General features: G+C 39.7%; 1 protein-coding gene across 1 annotated transcript; it reads right to left on the minus strand.

The window, feature by feature from the left end:
- Positions 1–12,225: 12,225 nt before the first annotated feature.
- Positions 12,226–19,042, minus strand: ankk1 (ankyrin repeat and kinase domain containing 1). Its single transcript, XM_088381703.1, has 9 exons — positions 18,708–19,042; positions 18,347–18,629; positions 17,902–18,053; positions 17,660–17,709; positions 17,104–17,259; positions 15,683–15,795; positions 14,933–14,966; positions 14,472–14,712; positions 12,226–13,784 (listed from the first exon to the last, which is right to left on the minus strand). The coding sequence occupies exons 1-9, from the start codon at positions 18,890–18,892 to the stop codon at positions 12,749–12,751; spliced, it is 2,250 nt and encodes a 749-aa protein (XP_088237829.1). The 5' UTR covers positions 18,893–19,042; the 3' UTR covers positions 12,226–12,748.
- Positions 19,043–19,930: the final 888 nt, after the last annotated feature.

The raw sequence follows: 19,930 nt of genomic DNA on the forward strand, positions 1-19,930 counted from the left end.
ACTGTTTTTATTGATGCCGTTTCCCGAAAGAAAGTGCTGAGGTCTCATCTCCTCGACTAATAACTAAAAAGCTGAGTCAAATTTCCTTTGCTCACCTCTTAAATGCCGAAGAAATGTGATATGTCACCTTTAAAGTGTCGCGACGACAAACGCTGGAGTAACGCACCAAGTCATTCACTTTATTAGGTACATCAACTGCTCGGGTTCCTTATATAAAGCTATTTATTGACATTTAGGTTTTAGAGTGGTTAAATGGACAGCGCATAAGAGTAAAAAATATGAAACAATCTCTAAATAAATAGCGGGAGAGGCTTTTATTTGTGTTATACTATTATGAATGTACCTTTTTTGTCCACATGCAGTTCTTATTAGGTCAATGTTGAAATGAAATGTTCTAAAATCTCTTTACAGATGTCTGTTTGGCATGTTATCAGTCTTGGTCATGGAATTCATGTGCCGGGTAATTGAAGCATTTTGTCAATTACAGAGAAAGGTGCCATGTCTGCTGTCTGCTGTGTTTTGGATGCCCAAAATGGAGGTGATCGTCATAAATCCATTTTTCTATAGTGCTTATCCCCTGAATTGGTCTCTGGCCAACCACAAAAGCACATCTAGACAACCTTGCACATCTCTGGGCAATTTAGAATCTGTCATAGTATAGGGGGAAAAAAAAAGGATGAAATGGGCTGTCGCAATTTTTTGAGGTATGGTGTCAATTAGAGCAGATGCCCTTAAATGTCAGTTTTACATATGCCATGCTTCTTCGGCACATGACGGTCATAATAGATGTAAAAAAAATGTTATGATCTACCGATTAATTGCAACACATGGTGGTGTCACAGTCATTGTAAAGCGACAAAAAAAAATAATGACGTGTGATGGGGCTTGTGGTTCAGCTTGTGATTACATAATCGAAGTATCGGACCAATTAGAGCTGCTATTGTAAGAAATATGGCATGTTTTCGACAGTTCCAGTTCAATTTATGGATTCCATATGTGAAATAACAGTGCGCTTATAACAAAGAACTGTAGCCGCCATATTTAAATCATGTCTTCAAAAGCAAATGTGATGTGGAGGTCGGGTATGAGTTTGCAGTTTGCTGAACAGAACGAAAGCGGGTGTAAATTCATGCCTCAAAAAACAAAATGTAAATTAGCAATTTGCCGTTCAATGTGGCGTCGCATAGCCGGTTTGCCTCAATACCCTTCAAGAATCTATCACGGTGGCCCTGACACTCAATTTCCGCCCGTAAGACTTTGCCATGCAGCCCAGCAACATTATAACGATAAAATTTGGATTGGAAAAAAGGACGTATCCACGCCAGCAGCTCGCGCGACATGAAGGTTGCTGAGCAGCTGGTAATATTCAGTGACCCAAAATGTTCTGCTTTGCAAAGCAATTCATCAGTTGCAGTTGAAGGGCTGTGGCTGACAGTCAAGAAATGCAGAGGAGGCTTTTTGGTTTTCAAATGTTGTCTTTTAATCAAAACAAAATAAACAGTTATGACATGATTGATGAATGTCTGTTGACAGTTTTGCAAGGGAGCCCAGAAACACAAATTGTATCAAGAAAGGTGAGTGATTAATCAAACATTTGTCTTCATAAAGGGAGTTGTTGAAAAGGCCGACGACATATATGGCATATTTCTAACTGATATTTTTTGAATGCCTTTTGACAGTGTGCATAGAATTGTGACTTCAATCACACTTGGTCTTCTTAAAGAGATGCAGTACGTAATTCAGAGAAAAGAGAAGAGGTAAGTAAAGTTAGCCATTTTAACATTTTAATATTCGTTGAACACACGGAGAAGAATGTGAGCTAAAGAAGTATTTTAATGACGATATCATTTATGCTAATTGCCGTTAGGTTGTTTTTAATGACTACAGCCTTTATGCTAATTGCCATTAGCTTGTATGACATTGACATTTATTTTGTTAACATTTGTTTTGTAATGATTTTTTGGGGTTTAAAAATACACTTTGTGTGTTCTGTTTGCAGGACATTTTGTTTTTGTTATTTCAAACCCAATTATTCAACTAAGTGATGTGCAATGTTGTTGGAGCATCCAGCACAATTCCCTCTTGTTTTGTTAGAGCTGGAATTAGTTTAAAATTTGTTTCCCGTGAGGCAATTTTTAACAAATTAATATTGTTGCTCTTCAATGAAAAGCATGTGTTTTCATTTCCCCTCGGGCAAAATAAGTTCCTCATATTTGGAGATAGTAAATAACTCTCCATCACGGGTTTGTGGTTCATGCCTTCAATGTTCTGCATATTTTTTTTTTTTTTTTATCCTGCTCATATTTGTAATTTGTCCAAATGCTCAGTTATACTGGGAATAATTCCGCTGGTTTTGCTTGCCTAAAGGGAGCTAATTAAAGATTTAAGACTTTTTCTTCCTTCTGGAACTTTTGATAGTTTCTCTTGAGATTGACATTACATGTTGTGTAAATGTGTTCTTTCCAAATTCTTGGAGAGGATTAGCTTCTTCCCTTTCAGCTAGATATAACGTGACACCTTGAAAAAGTATCCAGTTAATAAAGAATATCCCCGAAACAATTAATTACCCGCAGGCATCTATTTTAATGTATTTGTTGAGACACAAAAGTGACAGGTAAGTATCAGACGGCTTTCTGTGCTGCGATATGATTGGCCGTTATGTATTTCAGAGGATTTTGCGTCGTAGAAATGAATTCCTGCCTTTTCCCGGTGGTCCGACAAAATCAGTAGCTAAGGTGTCATATCATTTCCACCCCATTCCTTCTGGCACTGAATGACTGATGCGACGTGCTTGGCGACTCAGTTTAATAGACTTGCAGCATCTCCAAGGACATTTGGGTTCTTTTTGGCTCCTCTGGCTATCATAAGCGGAGAAAAGTGGTTAGGTATAACTGGGAAGGAAAACAAAAAAGCATTTGGATAAATACATGAAACACTGAAGGTGATTCTACAGGGAGACCAACACGTTTAGAAAGATAATATAACAAAACGTAACATGTATTATGTGCAGAGGCCATGTTATTTCTTATTTTATTGCTGCCAAAAGAACCTAACATTATCCATGTCTGCCATATGGAATTACTCTAATATAATCCAGGAAGATAATTTCCCCCATTAATGCAGACCCGCTTCAGTCACATCCAAAATAGCCGCATAATCAATTTAATTATGAACTCGTGTTTATGGGTCTTGTTGGTTTCATCAAGTAATGCCTGTCTGCAAACACAATGGCATATGTGTGTGTGTGTGTGTGTGTGTGTGTGTGTGTGTGTGTGTGTATATATATATATATTTATATCTATCTACATATATATATGTATATGTATGTATATATGTATATGTATAAAAATAACATAAAAATAAAATAAAATAAAAATATAAATTATATATATATATGTATATATATATTTTATACACAGATTTTTTTTCTTATGATATTACTCTTGTAACACTGTGAGGTCATGCTAAGAATTTTAACAAATATTTTTTTGTTTGTTTGTTGGGTTTTTAATTAAAAATTAAACCTTTACTGTTACTCATCCCAAACAATAATGGGGTTAATGCCATCAAGCACGCTTCAATGTACTTTTGACTTCATTTCCCTAACAGTGTGGATTGCAGTATTAGTTTGTGCTGTGTTAATATTTACATAGCTGTGTAAATAATTAACTCCTCATATCGCTGAAATTAATTTCAGTGATAAAAAGTAAGTGGAATATAACACAGGATTGAATTCATGAATAATTTCAGAGTGTGTGCTCAGCTCCGGTTCCGTGCCACACGGATTGCGGCAGGCATCTGCACACAAACACGCAACAGTGATTTGCTTTGTTTGTAATTAGATCAGGCTTGATTGGTTTGTAAGTTGAGTATTATTTCATCATTGTTGCTGCCCAGACACACTTATTAATTTTATAATTACATCAGATGCAATCTCTTCATTGTTGGCCACCCACACTCCTGCTCCTAATCTGATTTTAATTCAGACACTTCATCAGTTTTCCGGTCTTGTCTCTTACCAAGACAATCTAAAATGACGCATGACGATGCGTTCGTACTTAGCCGCGATTTATGAGTATGCATTTGTTAGTATCGATTTTTACTTTGAGGAATTTCCGAGTCGAAAAACCAGAGGCATGATGGGGGGGGGGATCCTGCTGCTCAGTTTCGCGCATCTTTTACTGGTCGTCCAAGTGTTTTCTCTTGTCACCTCTGAGAACTCCACATCTTGGTGACAAGCAGTTCTAAAAATAGTCATAGGGGTCACAGCAGGAGAACAGAAGCGGAGTAAAATGTTCCTTTGCTTTACGAGCCAACAATTGGATTCCGTGGTTGCAGAACTTTACTATCCCAGTTAGTACTACTGCCGAACTGTTTTGAGTTTCTGGGTTCTGGTGGATGAATGAGCCATGATTGGCTAAAGATTTTAATTATCCCCGCAATTATCAGCATGAATAATTATCACGGCCCAAATGTTCATGTTGATTTTCAAGGGGTGAAGCAGCACTAATGATTATACAATTAACGAGGAATTCTCCTGTGTTCTTCCACAGTGATTCTCGCAAACCAAGTGCATGGAGAGGTGCAAAAGTAGAACAAAGCATGGCTTCTTCTTTCATACTGAAAAAGTGCCTGAGGGATGGAAAAGGGTTGGACTTGAACTCTGATTGATCTGATTGCAACTAGTTGGTATGTATGACATAATCATTTTTCATCTGATTCAGCAAACTTGAGTGTATTTGTGTGTTGCCGGAAACAAATGAGCAAAGTTCTGCTCCTATGTTAAAAATCATAATCTGTGTACGCCTAATTTACCATCTTGCTGAGTCACTTGTACTCATTGAGTCGTCCCCGAGGCAGCATATCAATCTCAACCTAAACACAAACCAGCCAATCAGATGCAGGGGAACGTGGAATAAGCTAAGCTTGAGTTTTTGTTAATTGTGCTGGGAGTCAACATAAGCCATTGTGAACGCTCTCCCGGCGCAAGTAGTCATAATCACATTCTTAGATGACTTTGCCCTTCAGCGGCTCCACTTGAGTTCTGTTTAACATCAGTCACCTCTCTTGCCTATAAACACGACTCCCTCCCACGCGGAATACCGTCGCGGATTATGAAAAATATGTAAACAACAAAAACGTCCCGGCAGAGCGCAAATTATTCAGTAACGGCAATAGAGTTTGAATTTTTTTTTTATTGATAGCTGAGTCTTGAACCAAATATTAATTCTGGCTGGACCCCAGAAATGGCGCAGTCAAAAATCACTGTGCAATGTTGAATTTAATGTCTGCAACACAAAAGCAATAACACGATGCCGAGTGGCCCGGGGCCACCTCTTGCTGACAGGAACCATAAACAGAAACGATATAATTTAGGAAGGTGTAAATTTACATAATGCAGATCACTTGTAGACAGTTTGGCTAAGGATTCAGTCGTCTGGCCAACCTGGCAGGACTGCATCCAAACATGAATAAGAGCGATATAATCCGTCAAACTAAAATTAGCAATTGCAATAACACCGATCGTCCGTGTTGCACGTTTCAATCTCAGCTACATTTTCCAAGACTTGAATCCTATTTGTGTCTGTGTGCCACCGACCCATCTGATTGATTGCTGATCAGTCCGCACACCTGCTATCCATCATCTCATCAACTGCGAAGAATATTAAACACGTTTTTCATGCCGCCATCACCGCATCACCAATTCAGCCAGCGTGGGGGTCAGCTTTGTCATCTTAGTTTGGCCCCAGTGGCGATTTGATTACAGAGTACCTGTCTAAACAGAATCGCCGCATGTCTGTCCACGATGCGACTCGCTTCTCTCCTGACCTCCATTCTCGACTCCCAAATATTACGTTGCTTGTTTTTACCTTGCCTACTTTCTGAGTCAGCAGCCCCTCAACCTTAAGTGACCCCCCGCTGCCAAGACAACATCGCCGTCGTACTTTCCGTGCCCCGGCATCCGAGTGTGGTGATTGCGTAGAGGAAGCTCTCACGCCACATAAGATTCTGTTTAAATGATGATAATGTCTAATAGTGCTTTATATTTTGGTGTATAAAGCTCTGAATCATAATTCTAAGATGATTTCCTTAATTATATAAATTGCAGTGCATTTCTATGCACCCAGTAGATGCTAATGAATTCAGCCATTATTAGCAAGAATTGTTTAAATCAGTATGAATGAGTTTTTTGAATGGCTCAATACTGACCTGTTTTTGGAGCATAGGAAGAAGCCACGGGGAGAACATGCAAAACATGCAAACTCCATATAGAGTTTTTAATTCCATATATACAAGCCAAAGCAACAGGTTGAGGAAATAGGAAATCACGCAGACTATCACACACCAATAAGATTGGATGGATTATGATTGGATTTTCTTTTCTTCCAATATTGCCAGTGGCGGTTAAAACGTGGTAGTAAAAAAAACCAAATTCCTTCACGGAAATCAATCACATGCGCATAAAAAATGTAATAGTCAGAACCCAGTGTTGTCAATATCTGATGTTTTATATGAGGCTACTTTCAGCAATAGTGTGTAAAGTGTGCTATAACTCTCTAGCCTTTAAAACCCGTTGAGTAAGTGAGTGAGCATTCATCAATAGTTGACACAAAATAGAGAACGTCATCCAGTTGTAATAATTTATCCCTTTTTCCCATCCTTAGCATGAGGGGATTGATCTGCCAGCTGCTTAGTAGCATTCCTCCCATCCCAGACGACTGGTGGGGTTCATAAATAGCCTACATATAAGCTTGGCACATCTTTGCCAAAGCTTCTACTTGGAACCTCCGAGATTTGAGGGTGAATTGATGGGGGGGGGTTCTCAACTAAAAAACAAAGACATGCTCATGATGATCACTGGCATGGACGGTTGTTGTTTTTTTACGCAGTGCTAACATTAAATCAGGGTTCAGCAAGTGCACTAAAAGTAAAGGTAAATTAGTTCTCCAGTTCGTGAACAGTCTGAATTGAGAAAAGTACCAAAGGGCTTTATGTTGTGTGAAGAGTGATTTGCTCTATTCCAAGATTGGCCTCGAAATCATGTACTGCCAGAAAGGACAACTGCATCAGAGGCTTATGAATCACCGTTAAGAAGAAAAAAAAAAAAAAAAAAGTCAAAGCTCGGTAATTCAAAAGAATCAATGGGTTGTTGAGGCCCTTTGGAATACTTGACCATAGCTCACGGAAATAGCCTTACTTGGAGAAGATGGGTCCAAGGAGGACATCGCTGTTCTTGTTAGCTGAAAAGAAAAAAGAACATTTGTGTCACAGCTTCTATGCTATCCTAGAGGGGATTCTATATGAAGAAGAGGCGGCAAGTCAAGGTTTATAGCCTAGCAATAGTTGCATTCCTACCTTGTATGAGATAAGCGCTTAGCTCTGTCAACACGCCTGCAAACCAATTTTGAGCAAATGGATTTGAAAGCGTTAGTCAAGCGTCCCATTCCAAGACCTGAGCACCTCCATCAGCAAAATTGAAAGACACTTTTATTGTGGTTATCCACGTGGAGGACTACTGAAAAGCCCAAACTATAAATATAAATATAAATACAAATACATTAGTCTAGGAATTTTTTGAACAGCTGTCATATCTATTCATGGCTAGAGTTGACATTTAATTTTTTGGAATGTCATCTCTGAATGGATTTTGTTGGACTAAAGAGTCATGCAAAAAGTTGGAGGAGCCAAGTGCAGGCAAGTGAGGAGTGATGTATAAGAATTTTTGTTTAAAATAAATGCCAAAAAAAGCCGACAAAGAAATCCAAAGTATTTCAAGTAGAAAAAAATTAATACTAAAAGTATCAAAACACAAAAACAAGGAAAGCAAAACACCACTACTGCCGTTTACGTGACAACAGTTAAAAAAAAAAAAAACACACACACAAATCAGGTTTTGGCCAAATTTATATTATTTTTATTTTATTATATATTTTTGGCCAATTTTATATTAACTGTAAGTGTGGCCAATAAAACAACTATTTTGATCAAAATCCAACATTTCCTTAATCTAATCGTCAAAAGCGTCGAAGGAGGAAGGAAAAAAACAAATCTGAATTCTTGGGTGATTCAATATGAGCATTTGCTGCAATCCAACGATTTGGGTAAATATATATTTTGAGCTATTATTTGTCAAGGGATGAAGGCAGTGTTGCCCTACAAAACTCCCATTACATGCAAGACTAGCTCCAGCCACCGTTTTAAATTAAGACACACCCACTTGGAATATACATTTTCTCTCAGTGCTGGTAATTTATTCCGAAAGACAGATCTTAATGGATTCCTGATTCCTTTTCCCGACCTCGCGGAAATGGGGAATATCAAGGGAAATTTAGCAGCGCATTTCAATGAGATTTGCCATAGATGCGTTTTAGGGTTTACACTGCTGCCCCGTGCCAAGAAGATTATTACTACTCTAATTGTGTCAAATTTAATTGATTATCCAATCCAGCAAAGCTTCTTCGATGTGGTTCAACTATCAAAATTTAAAAATCTGTGATTCTCAGTGTATCTTTTTGTTACGTCAGGTCATGACACAGACTTCATTTACACTCTGTCAGCAAAACACATGAAATTCATGATGACAAGGGAATTGAATATCTGGTTTTCTTCTCACCCCAAAAGTGTGCTGCATCTGAATTTGGTCATGATCGTTGTTGTTTTTTTTTTTTTTTATATATATTACTCCCAGGATTTCATTCTGAAACTACCTCTCTATGCTGTGCAGTACTTAGGCATGCATGACCACTTGTGCGCAAAACAACACTGTGTGTTTGTTTGTTTATTTATTTGTTGTTGTAAGTGACAGCACTGACTGACTGGTTTTGCACAAGTGCTTGTTGTCCAGTGGGGGATTGCGGCTTATAATGGAAAAACAAACGTGGAGGTTGGATGAGTAGAAGGAAGGAGGGAAGCGGAGAGGAAATGAAAAAAGATGCATATCTGAGTGGGCTTTAATTCACTGTGGGTCGACTTGTGCCAGCAATCGACGGCAAGGGAGGTTTGGATGTTTTGAGACGGCGATCTCTTCGGCACTCCCTCTCCATATTTGTAATCCCTTATTCCCGATAAATTATCAACAAAAACACTGAAAAGGTGACAACGGCTATTCATTAGAGCTCTCATGCATGGTAAACACACACTCCCTGAATGCCATTTATTCTAATGTATTCAAGCACGAGAAACACAAAATGCAATCATTCCCCGGGGTTAGATTGAAACATGAAGTGGAGTTGTGAAATTAATATTTTCTCGCAGCGGAATATTAATATTCTTTTGTGACATTTTTATCGCAGCGAGGATGCTACACACTCGATCAAGCGTTAATAATTTTGTATTGTGAGAAAATGATGTGAGTACCGCAGACTTAATTGATGTTTGGGTAAAATTACACCATGTCATATTTTTTTTATCAAACAGTGCAGGCTTTTTCCTCGTGACGAATTTTTTGATCACAGTTGTATGATCTTTCACGCTCTAGATCAAATATAAGCATTGAAGCATCCCTATGGTGAAATGTTGTCAATCTATAGTGGAATGAATTGCAAATATTGTTGGGGGTTGCGTTCTGTGCCTGTGAGATAGCTGCGGGGTTCACCATTAATCATTAGAACATGACAAGACCAAGAAAAATCAGCGTGAAGAGATAATAAGAATATACGAAGACTACAAGTCCCTTCAGAGGCTCCACTTGAATAGCGCCGTCGGCTAAAACGGGACATTTTTTTTTCTTCAACCCGTTTTATCTTTTGAGTCCAGTGTGAAATTAATCGCTAAAATACTTCGTTTCACGGTAGTCTGCAAGGATCTGTCAAGAGGACCACCAGTCAGCTTGATCCTTTGACACATGTAGAGAGCTTGTGTGTTTTTCCTACTGTCAAAAGAAAGAAGTCATCCAGAGAGGGCAATAACCACCCCAGGAGATTTGGATGAGCAGAAATGCGTGGATAGATGGACCGGTTACAATGGTGAACAGAGACAGAGGTTGTTTAAGGCCACTGAACACCCACCATGCTGTAGTTGCAGTCAGTGGGCTTCTGCGGAGAACCTCCAATAGGTGACCTCATGACATAATCCCCAATACATTAGTTTAGAACTCTGAAACATCAGAACTAACCCAAAGTCCCGATTATAATTCATAGATTTGCTCCTTTTACTTGTGAACTTGATGTTTATTGATTTATGCTATCTTATAGACTAACCGATTTTACGAGCAGTTCTAAAATTCTAATCGTTTCAAAATGTAACAAATCGGAGGTGGACCAGAGTTAATGAGCCATAACAACGAACCCAGCTCTGATATTTGTGGCGCTTCTTCTTGATCAAAGCTATTAAGTGACAAAATTGTTGGCGTCAGCTTTGTGAACTTGCTCATTAGACACAGATCGTGAAGTTATTGCATCATACAGAGAAATTGCGCCACCAAATCATTTGAAGCCACGACATAACGTTCGCCTTGCAAGAGTGCAGCAATCTGCAAGAGGAATCTTCTTCCTGTCTGCTGCCTTCTGCAAAATAGAATTAGCTTAACTCAATTAGTGGCTAATAGAGGGAATCCGATGTGTCACCGTATGTGTTCAAAGGTTGCAGCGGCGCCATTGATCGAGCTGATTAAAGGTTGTTTCGGAAAGGAGTTTATCTGCCTAGCGCCTGGAATGACAATGATGTTGACAGAAAGTGTTTGACTGTTGGAAGGAGAAAAATGTTGTTAAACGAGTCCGTCAAAGCCTCTGGCGTGGATTCCATAAACGTGTGTAACCTCACACGCTTTACCGTGCACAACAATCATAAAGTATTTTTTTACGTAACTTCTAAAATACTGACGGCTGTATCATATTTAAACTGTCGCCAAAGGGAAGCTCGTTTCCATAAATCACGTAATAAAATTTGAGAACAGCACAAAGTCGAGTGGATAAATGAAGGCCGGTGCAAGGTTACCGGATTTTTTTCTTGGATGACAGCATAAATCAGCATATCGTTCATCTAACTCGCAAACACCGTTTTGTAAGTGCTCCCTGTTAGCTGTCCAAAAGGATTAGAAAGGAAGAGGCGGATTTATTTATTGAGTGTCAGGATCAGTGAGAGGAGAAAAAGACAGTCAAGGCAAGAAAGTAGAACATATTGTTCATTGGGCGAAACCGCTGAACCGCTACGTCTGGGCATGGGTTACAATTACCTGGTCACCAATTACCAATCTGCAACTAATTAAGGGCAATGTGCTGGTTCCGATTGGTTCTGATTGCATTGCTTTTTTCCATGTGCCTTGGAGTTTTCAAGCCTAGTAGTGAAGACTTGTTTTGGGGTTTTTTTTACGAAAAATTGGGTGCGGTTGGTCCATTTAAAAATGTAACGTTTCGATTCATTTCAGCTAAAGCAAAACCGATTTTCAATTCTAACCAGCTCTCATAACGCCACTAAGGTACACATTTTTTATTTACCATTACATTTTTCTGTATCGTCCATTACTTAAACGTAGTTGGGTTCCTCGCCAAGACCCTTTAAGCTATTCGGCATTTCCCAGCCACTGACATGGGTGGGTTGGCATCAGGAAGGGCATCTGGAATAAAAAACGGTGCCAAACATATCATGCGAGTAACTCGCTGTGGCAACCCGTAACTGAAAGGCACTAAGCCGAGAGTCAAACATAAACAACAACATTCCTAAAGAGAGGAGATTTAAGCTGTTGCTTCCACTTTAAATGTCACTGGATCATTTTTTTTGTATATAAAGATAAGCTTTGTTTTCCCCTTACCCAGAGGGAGTAAACATTTAGTTACTTCGTGCTAACCAGCCCCTGAAGAGCAAGCAGAAAAAAACAAGTACGGTAAATTGTCAGGGAATGGAACGGAAAATAGTTAGAATTTATTTGATTTTACCAAGATATAAGCAATAAATTAAAGCCAATATGCATTTTAACAAAACATAAATAAAATAAATAAATAAGCTCTAAGCTCAGTGTAAACTAGTGTTTAACTGAGGTTAGCATTTTTGTCCCCAGAGTACTTTTGCAATAGACACCAAGAATTGCATAATGATTTTTTGCATTTGAGCACACCACAACAGTCGTTCATTAGGAAACACATTCGGAAAGACATAAAGTCTTCTCTCATCAAGTATTTATTTGACACCGCCTCACTCACAATCCTTCGCCGTTGTGTCTGAGTCTCTAGTGGTTCCTTAAGTGTTCAAAAAAAATAAAATGGAACATGTGAGTCAACAGCTCCAGACTTCATGCATTTCATTTTAATTTAATAAGATGTCACTGTGGTAAAGGAGTAGCGCGTATGCCAAGATGTGCTTTGCTCCATTTGCAGGGATGGACTTAATCATTGGAGTAACCTCGCAGCACTATTTTTTACCTTGTCACAATCCATCGATGTACTTTTAATTAGAAAAGTTCAGTGAAAAGATTCAAAGTGGCACAAATAATGAAGAGACTGGACTGAATTGATTGTTTTAATCATTTTGAGGCTTATAATGTTTAATTAACTATTGGGGTCTTCATTTACAGTATATGATATATTGTTTAAGTGAAAAAATTGGTTTAAAAAATAAATAAAATGACAAAATAAGGTTTTGAGTGGAGGCCATTTCTATTTGAAGAAATATTAGTGCTTTGCAGAGGATAAAAAAATATACATATACAATCTGTGAGTATGAATACGGGGACTGCTCAAAATATTAAAGTATATCAACAAAACAAGTCAAGTATATTAACAAGTCAATGAAAAGATCAAATGAAAAATAGATGTCAATTTTCCAGTAACTGGACTATTTCACATTTTCCGTGCCTCTTTGCCACATCGAGAGGTGTCGCTCCCGAGGAGTCTCGTTGAGTTCTGTTGGCGCCGTTGAGCAGTAGCGCCTTCACAATGGGCGAGTGGCCGTGCTGAGCGGCAATGTGTAACGGCGTAGCTTGCGCTGCGCTAGTAGTGTTCACATCTGCACGATGAGAAATCAAATGCAGGACGCTGGGGAAGCTAAGACTGGCACAGGCGACGTGCAACGGCGTCCACTGCTCACTCTTCTCGGTCACATTCGGGTCGGCGTGGGCGGCGAGGAGTTTGGCCACCATTTCGGCCTCGCTCTGGTGGCAGGCCAGGTGCAGAGGAGTCCAATCGTTCTCACCAGGAGCGTTGACGCTAGCACCCAGAATTTTCAGGTCCGTCATGGTGGCTTCGTGCCGCTTTATGACGGCTAGGTGCATGGCGGTCCAGCCCTGGTGGGTCCTGGTTTCCGGGCTGGCCCCGTTGGTTAGGAGTTGCCTGCATATGCCTTTGTGGCCATTGAGAGCTGCCAGGTGAAGCGGAGTGTGTCCTCTTTTGTCCACGCTATCAACCACAGCGCCGTCCTTCACCAACTGCCGTACGATTCTGTTATGGCCCGCCTTGGCTGACAAGTGAAGAGGAGTGGACAGGGAGCTGTCAGTAGCGTTGAGATCGGCTCCCTTGGAGAGGAGCAGTTTGGTTATATTGATGTGACCGTAAGTGGCAGCCAGGTGAAGCGGCGTCCTGTTCTCCACATCCTCCCGCTCCCCGATCGCCTTGACGGAAAGCCGCGTCAGCAGCAGGCGGACGACCGTTTCGTGGCCGTTCTGGCAGGCCAAGTGCAAGGGCGTCCAGCCGGATTTTTCACGGGGATCCGCCGTCGCCCCGCGGTCCAACAGTTGACGGAGGGCCTTGTCGTCGCCGTTCTGAGCCGCGAAATGGACGCCCGTCCACTGGTCATCGTCTCCCTGATTGGGATCGGCGCCATGTTCCAGCAGCAGAAAGATGATATCGTGAAACCTGCAGAAATGAATATTTAAGACGAGACTTTGACTTAATTAACTTTCACAATGCAAAACATAAGTAAACTGAGTAAATATCATTGATGGTGTTCAGTCGAAGTCCAGTTGACAGTCTGTCAACACATTTTTCCTAATGTCATTTAATTGCTCTTGATATTAATCGCAATTAATTTACTGGGGATCCAATAAAAGTTCTCAACCCACCCAGAAATTAACTTTTTTTTTCCGCCCAACTCGTAAATGCGACTTGTCCTACCTGACTGCGCATTTCACACCGTCTGCTACCAGACAATGCCGGGCAATCCCTCAAAGCAACCGCAATTACTTAACAACTCAAAAAAAAAAAAAAAAAACTCTGCCACCACAAGTCCTTCTGCATACTGCATAGTTGATGAACTGCTATCACGCCCATCCCAAATATCAGACACAGTGAGATACGATTACAGATTCACTGTAATTGCTTTTCAGCCTTGGCGTCAATTCAAGTTAGTATTTCCACATCGCAGGGAGACAGGCTGGACCTGTGAGAACGCACGTCCACGTCAAAAGGTTACAAGTGACCTTGTTTTTTCCAGATTTTGTTATTTACTGACAAAACTGACTGCTCATCCCATCCCCTTGCTACATGCCTGACCTTTTCCAAACAATGTTATTCTTTAACGTTGTATACCGATGCAGTACAGACCTGTTGAGGACGGCTACAATCAATGGGGTGTAGCCTTTGGCCATGACACAATCAACTTCAGCGCCCAGACTCAAGACGTGCTCCACGCTCTTGGCATCCCCGCTGGCCACCGTGTAGTGCAGGAGACTCTTTTTGCCGTTAAATTGCGTGCTCACGTGCTCCCGCTTCACAGACGATCGGAAACTCCCGAAATCCTTCTTAAAGAGGAACGAGAGCACGTTGTCCTTGCCGCATTGTTCTTCTGTCAAATGAGAGCAAAGGGCGTTGTGGTTACAAAAGTTTGATGCCCTTCAAGTTAAGTCAAGTCAAGTCAAGTATGTCGTCCACTATGTAAACTTTGGAAGGGAGACAAACTTTAAGAATGTAGTATCAGCGGAATGTTGGGTACACGGAATTTCTAGGTCAAGGTCAACCAACAACATTCCTGGCTGAGGATCCATTATGTGCTTTTCTGTGTTTACCTGTAGGAAGGTTGGGAAAGTGAGGCGACGAAATCTAAGAGGAAAATGACAATGAAAAGAAAATATTAGAAAAAATGTTTTGCATAGAAGCTACTCGTTAAGTTTTACTTCACGCAGAAAAACAAACGATTAAATCAGTTTGGGCCTAGATTAGGAATACATTATCGTCGACTATAGTGGCTCTAGAGGGCCCAGAAAAACCAAAAAACTCTCGGCTACTGGATGCATAGAGGTAATTTTAGATTTTTTTTCTAGGCTTTTGTGTCAAAGAAAGAATTATACCAATTCCAACATATATTTTAAAAATAACCAAGGCCCAGCTGTTCAAAAGTATTCCGAACAAATTTTGGCTAAAGGATTGGATCGATTCTTAAAAATGTATCGTTCAAATTACCCAAATGCAGATTCTTAAATCAGGTTAGATCCTGTAATACTGTTCTGATTTCATAAGATTTTATAACTTCAATCTCTAATCACGAATACCAGAAAATCAACAGTACAAAAGAAAATCTGCTTTTGACTGGCAATCGTATAATCTTTAAATGCATCTTATTCTTGAGAAATTACTGGATACCAATTTGTGAGTAAATTAAAACCAATTATCATCATTCCAATATGACTACTTTGTGATGTTTTAGTTTTGTGAGATGTTCCTAACGAAAAATAGGCGCCTTTGCTCAATAAAGGTTGAAAACACTGTACTAGACAGTGTGACCTCTTTTGTGTTTACACTTATCAAACTGAATTAACTTCATAGGTGCTGGGAAATTCCAAACTGTGTCCATTTTCACTGCTGCGGAGGACATCGATTGGTCCGGGGATCTTCAAGACTTCACTTAGGGCCTCTGTTTTCCTCACAGTTTCTGCAAGAAAACAACAACAGTCAAGTATCGGCATGAATTTGCCTAATTAAAACTGATTATGCATTTGCTAGTGACTCTAAAATCGCGGTGGAATCTCATCATCGTTCTCGCAATATCATAGTGTACCTTCACGCATGACTTGCGAGTTAATGCTCTCATCGAGAGTCTATGTTATTAGCTACCGTTCATGAATAAACATGATTTTGTGAGGTGTAAGAGCTTGTTTGAACAAAGTTGTGCTAGATGCATCGTCTGATCTCCTTTTAAAAGCCCCCTCATGTCACTCATGCGTAACACGCAGTGACAAAAAAAAACTTTGCCTAGATAAAAAAAGCAATTAAACACATGACAAATCGGCGTTGATGGAGCCAATTGCAGGTTATTAGCGCTTCTCAGTCTTTTGTCACAGCTTGGAAACTGACTGCTCGTAGTACAAATACATTTTACGGGTGGCTTGCACACATCTGTAAAATTCTTTTTGAATGCCATGCATGGATACTGAAACATTTATTTTTAAAGATTCAATAAAACACCCCATAAGGATATGAAATGAGGCTTTACAATTATGAAAATTTGAAACCAGACGTTTGGAGTTTGGACTAAATCCGTTCTGTCCGTCTTGGACTTTATTTAGTGAGGAAATAGATGTTGAAATTTAGTACGAAAATAACAGTTGATAAATGGGTTGTGTTTAGCCCGTCCTGTTTGGTCCAATTTTAGTCCAAAAAAATAGCCGTTGATAAATGGGTCTTTTTAAAGACGTCTTTCCAACAACAATGACGTCTTTTCACCTTTCACTTTTAGACCAAGATGTTTTTTTTTTTTCAATGATATGAAAATGTCTTTTGCTTTTCAACCAAAATCAGAAATTTTCTGGACAGTTACAACGAATGTCTTTTTAAAAAAATGTTCAATCAGTTTTTGCTGAGTGTGCAGTTTCTACAGATGTGTCCACTGAATTAGTTGGAAACTTTTCTCTAATGTATCCTCCTACACACATTCTCGAAGCACAGCAATTGCTCAATAGTCAGAAAATGTCGGGTTAGCCACAATTACAATAATATATGCAGGTCTGTTTCATACAAAGTTAATGAATAAGCTGGTATATATAAATGTTGTATGTGAATGGACTAGTCTGTACCTTTTCTGGGGGTGTCAATTGACTGTCTGGCCTTTTCACGAGTTGTGAATGAGATTGGATGGATTGCAGCAAACATCATTTTACCAGTGCAAAACCTTCTCTTGCTTAAAAAAGTACCCATTCAAGGCTGGCATAAAACTGCTAGGGAAAAAAAAAAAGTTATGCACCTGAGAACGGTGGCCTCTTTTCTTGTTCCTGATCCCAGCACTGCTTCATGATGCTGATCATCTGATCACACTCACGTGGCCTCTGCTCAGGCATGATCTCCACGCAGGGTCTCCTGCCATGTGACACATTTAAGAGCACGGTGGTCATGCTGCACCCTGTAGCCACAAAATAGATGTCAGCCAAGACGGTGGAAAAGTAATTGGTCATGCATGTCCATACGAACTTAAAGCTCTTAAGAATACAATTGTGTGATGGTTGAAGGCAGGACCATTTCCAAATGGGATTTACAGTATATGTTGCCTTTGTTGACGGAGAATCCAATTTACACGTTTATGAGAAATGCTGCCTTCTTTTATACGAATATATATATATGCAATGGAATGCACTGGCCAGTCGTAAAAGCATAGGCATTGATCGAATGGTCTGTTGTTGTTTTCAAATTATATGAAGCCAATAACGCGAAAGCAAAATCTACTTATTATTCTTGTTTCGTTTGCTTGTCCCTATCGTTTGTTTATTTTTTTTACACAGCGTATGAGCTGAATTTATTCCTACCTGCGTATGGCTTCTGTTGTGTCAGAATCTCCCAGATTACTATTCCAAAGCTGTCGATGAAAGGAGTGAGAGAAAATGGAGTTTTAAATTACCATTTTCATTTGATTTGCATGTAGTACAACCCGAATCCCACATGAGGTCAATTAGGTTACATCACATTGAAATATGAAATTACTTGTAGTCTGCAACAAAGGGGAGTGATTTACAATGTTGGAGAATTTCCCGTGTGATTTAAAAGTCACCTGTACACATCGAAGGAAAATCCAGAAGGTTCACAGGACTGAGTGAAAATCTCTGGAGGAATGTAGCTGAGATTCCCTCTTGCAATCAAATGCTCCATAAACAACTTGTTGTCTGTTCCTTCTTCACAATGGATCAGACCAAAGTCTGAAATCTAAAAAAAAAAACATCAAAATGATCTGAATCAGAAAATCGGTTTTGATTCAAAACACGGGTGCATGGATTCAAAACGAATCAAATCGTTCCAAATTAAATAAATTAAGATGCAAAAGTTTTTTTGGAAAGAGATGACTTTGAAGAAGATGCCTACAGTATTTCTACTGACCAATTCATTCATTCTGTAAAATGACAACGAGAAATTGATTGTACCATATCGACTCCAATCGTAATCCGACAGAATCGAACCAAATCGTTCCACTTTCAAATAAATCATACCGCGACACTGACCTTGACATGAAGATGGTCATCTATTAGTATATTGGATGGTTTCAGGTTGAGATGGAGTAATGGGGGTTGCAGGCTGTGGAGGAAGTTCATGCCCATGGAAGCCTCGTGAATGATTTGGAACTTCTTGGGCCACATCAGATTGTGACTATTCAGGAGGGTAGTTAAGGATCCATGACTCATATACTCCATTACAATGGCAGGCACGTCAATGCAGAATCCGTAGACCGACACCAGGTACTTGAATTTAACTTTCGCTATGTTGGACGCGTCCTCCTTTAGTTTTCTGGAAAAAGAAGGCATAGCGGTACAATACACCTGTAAAGAATATTATATAAATATGAAGTCTCTTGTAGCTACCCACCTGCAATGGTTATTTGTACCCACGATTGTGTCAAAGACTTTAAGGGCGCAAACCTCCCGCCAAAGCTTGATCTTGACTTGATAGACTTGTCCAAATTTGCCTTCTGCCACTTTAGTCCAGTCCGTCTCAAAGTCGTTTTTTTCAAAGCTCCTGAAGGGTCCAGGAGCCGCCTCCAAAGCGTCCATGAGTGTTGTCCTCCACTTTACGCAAACTCCGTGAAGGCCCTCGCTTTCTAATCCCAATCGTTAACGGGGTTATTCCTCATTGTCCCGTCGATCGGCGGCGCCCATGAATGTGTCATCAAGTGCGTGTCTGAAATGCGGACTGAGTCAACTGTTGATATGTGGGAGAAACCTTGTCTTGAAAACCCGTTTGCGAGTTTGCGGTGAATGTTACAAAACCGGTTTTGGACCAACACTGCCGATATACTTTTCAGTTCTCTCATGTATCAGCATATATTTACACAACAGTATTCAAAAGTGGGACACTGGGACACTTTGGCACAACTCTTGATGTGTTTGCTTTTATTTATTGATTTTTTTTACAATTCTGTCAAACTCACAAACAATATTTTTCATTGTAGTGAAGATAAACGTTACAGGATCTTCTGGACATGGTATTAGATAAATATTCATTCTGAACTGCTGTTATATTGCAAATTTGTATAGCATTGATGGTTTCTAAAATTGTGCTGCGAACGTGGTGGTATTAGGCAGTGGATTAAGTCCCCACTGAAGGTCTAAGTACCTAATACCGTACATGGCTCCCGACAGCATATTATAGATTTTTTTTCCCCACTCATCTCTGAACAATTTGAAACCCGAAGGCTAACAAGTGAGTAGTGTACACTATTAGGTTAAATGTTGTTTCCTTGACAAAGTGGGAACCGAACAAGGGACATTTAGAGGAAATTATTTATTACGTTTGTGGTCTATTGGTAAATCTGTAATGTAACCTGATGCAAGTCTTCCCAGTTTTCCCTCTCTCAAATAAGGCCACTATCCACAAAACTTAGACGTTCAATTTATCTGTTCATTTAAAAAAATAATACACCTTAAAAATGCTGAGTTAAACCCGCAATTAGAGTTAAAAACCTAAGTCGGTCTAAATTTTGAGGGCATATAATGTTTGTTTGGTTTTATTTTGGACTTTGTTTTGGTTTTCTTGTCCCTTTTGGCAGTATTGTGATTTCCTTGGTTTCTCTGTCTTTGTATTTATCATTA

Source organism: Syngnathus floridae, chromosome 7, assembly GCF_059516105.1.
Source record: "Syngnathus floridae isolate MCC-2025c chromosome 7, RoL_Sflo_1.0, whole genome shotgun sequence".
Taxonomy (NCBI): domain Eukaryota; kingdom Metazoa; phylum Chordata; class Actinopteri; order Syngnathiformes; family Syngnathidae; genus Syngnathus; species Syngnathus floridae.

Excerpts from the sequence above, each read along its gene's own strand:
- ankk1 (XM_088381703.1), bottom strand. The coding sequence starts at position 18,892 with ATGGACGCTTTGGAGGCGGCTCCTGGACCCTTCAGGAGCTTTGAAAAA. Across the intron at positions 15,796-17,103 it reads AAAGAGGCCACCGTTCTCAG|AAACTGTGAGGAAAACAGAG; the intron begins GTGCATAACTTT and ends GTTTTCTTGCAG. Across the intron at positions 14,713-14,932 it reads CTTTCCCAACCTTCCTACAG|AAGAACAATGCGGCAAGGAC; the intron begins GTAAACACAGAA and ends CTCATTTGACAG.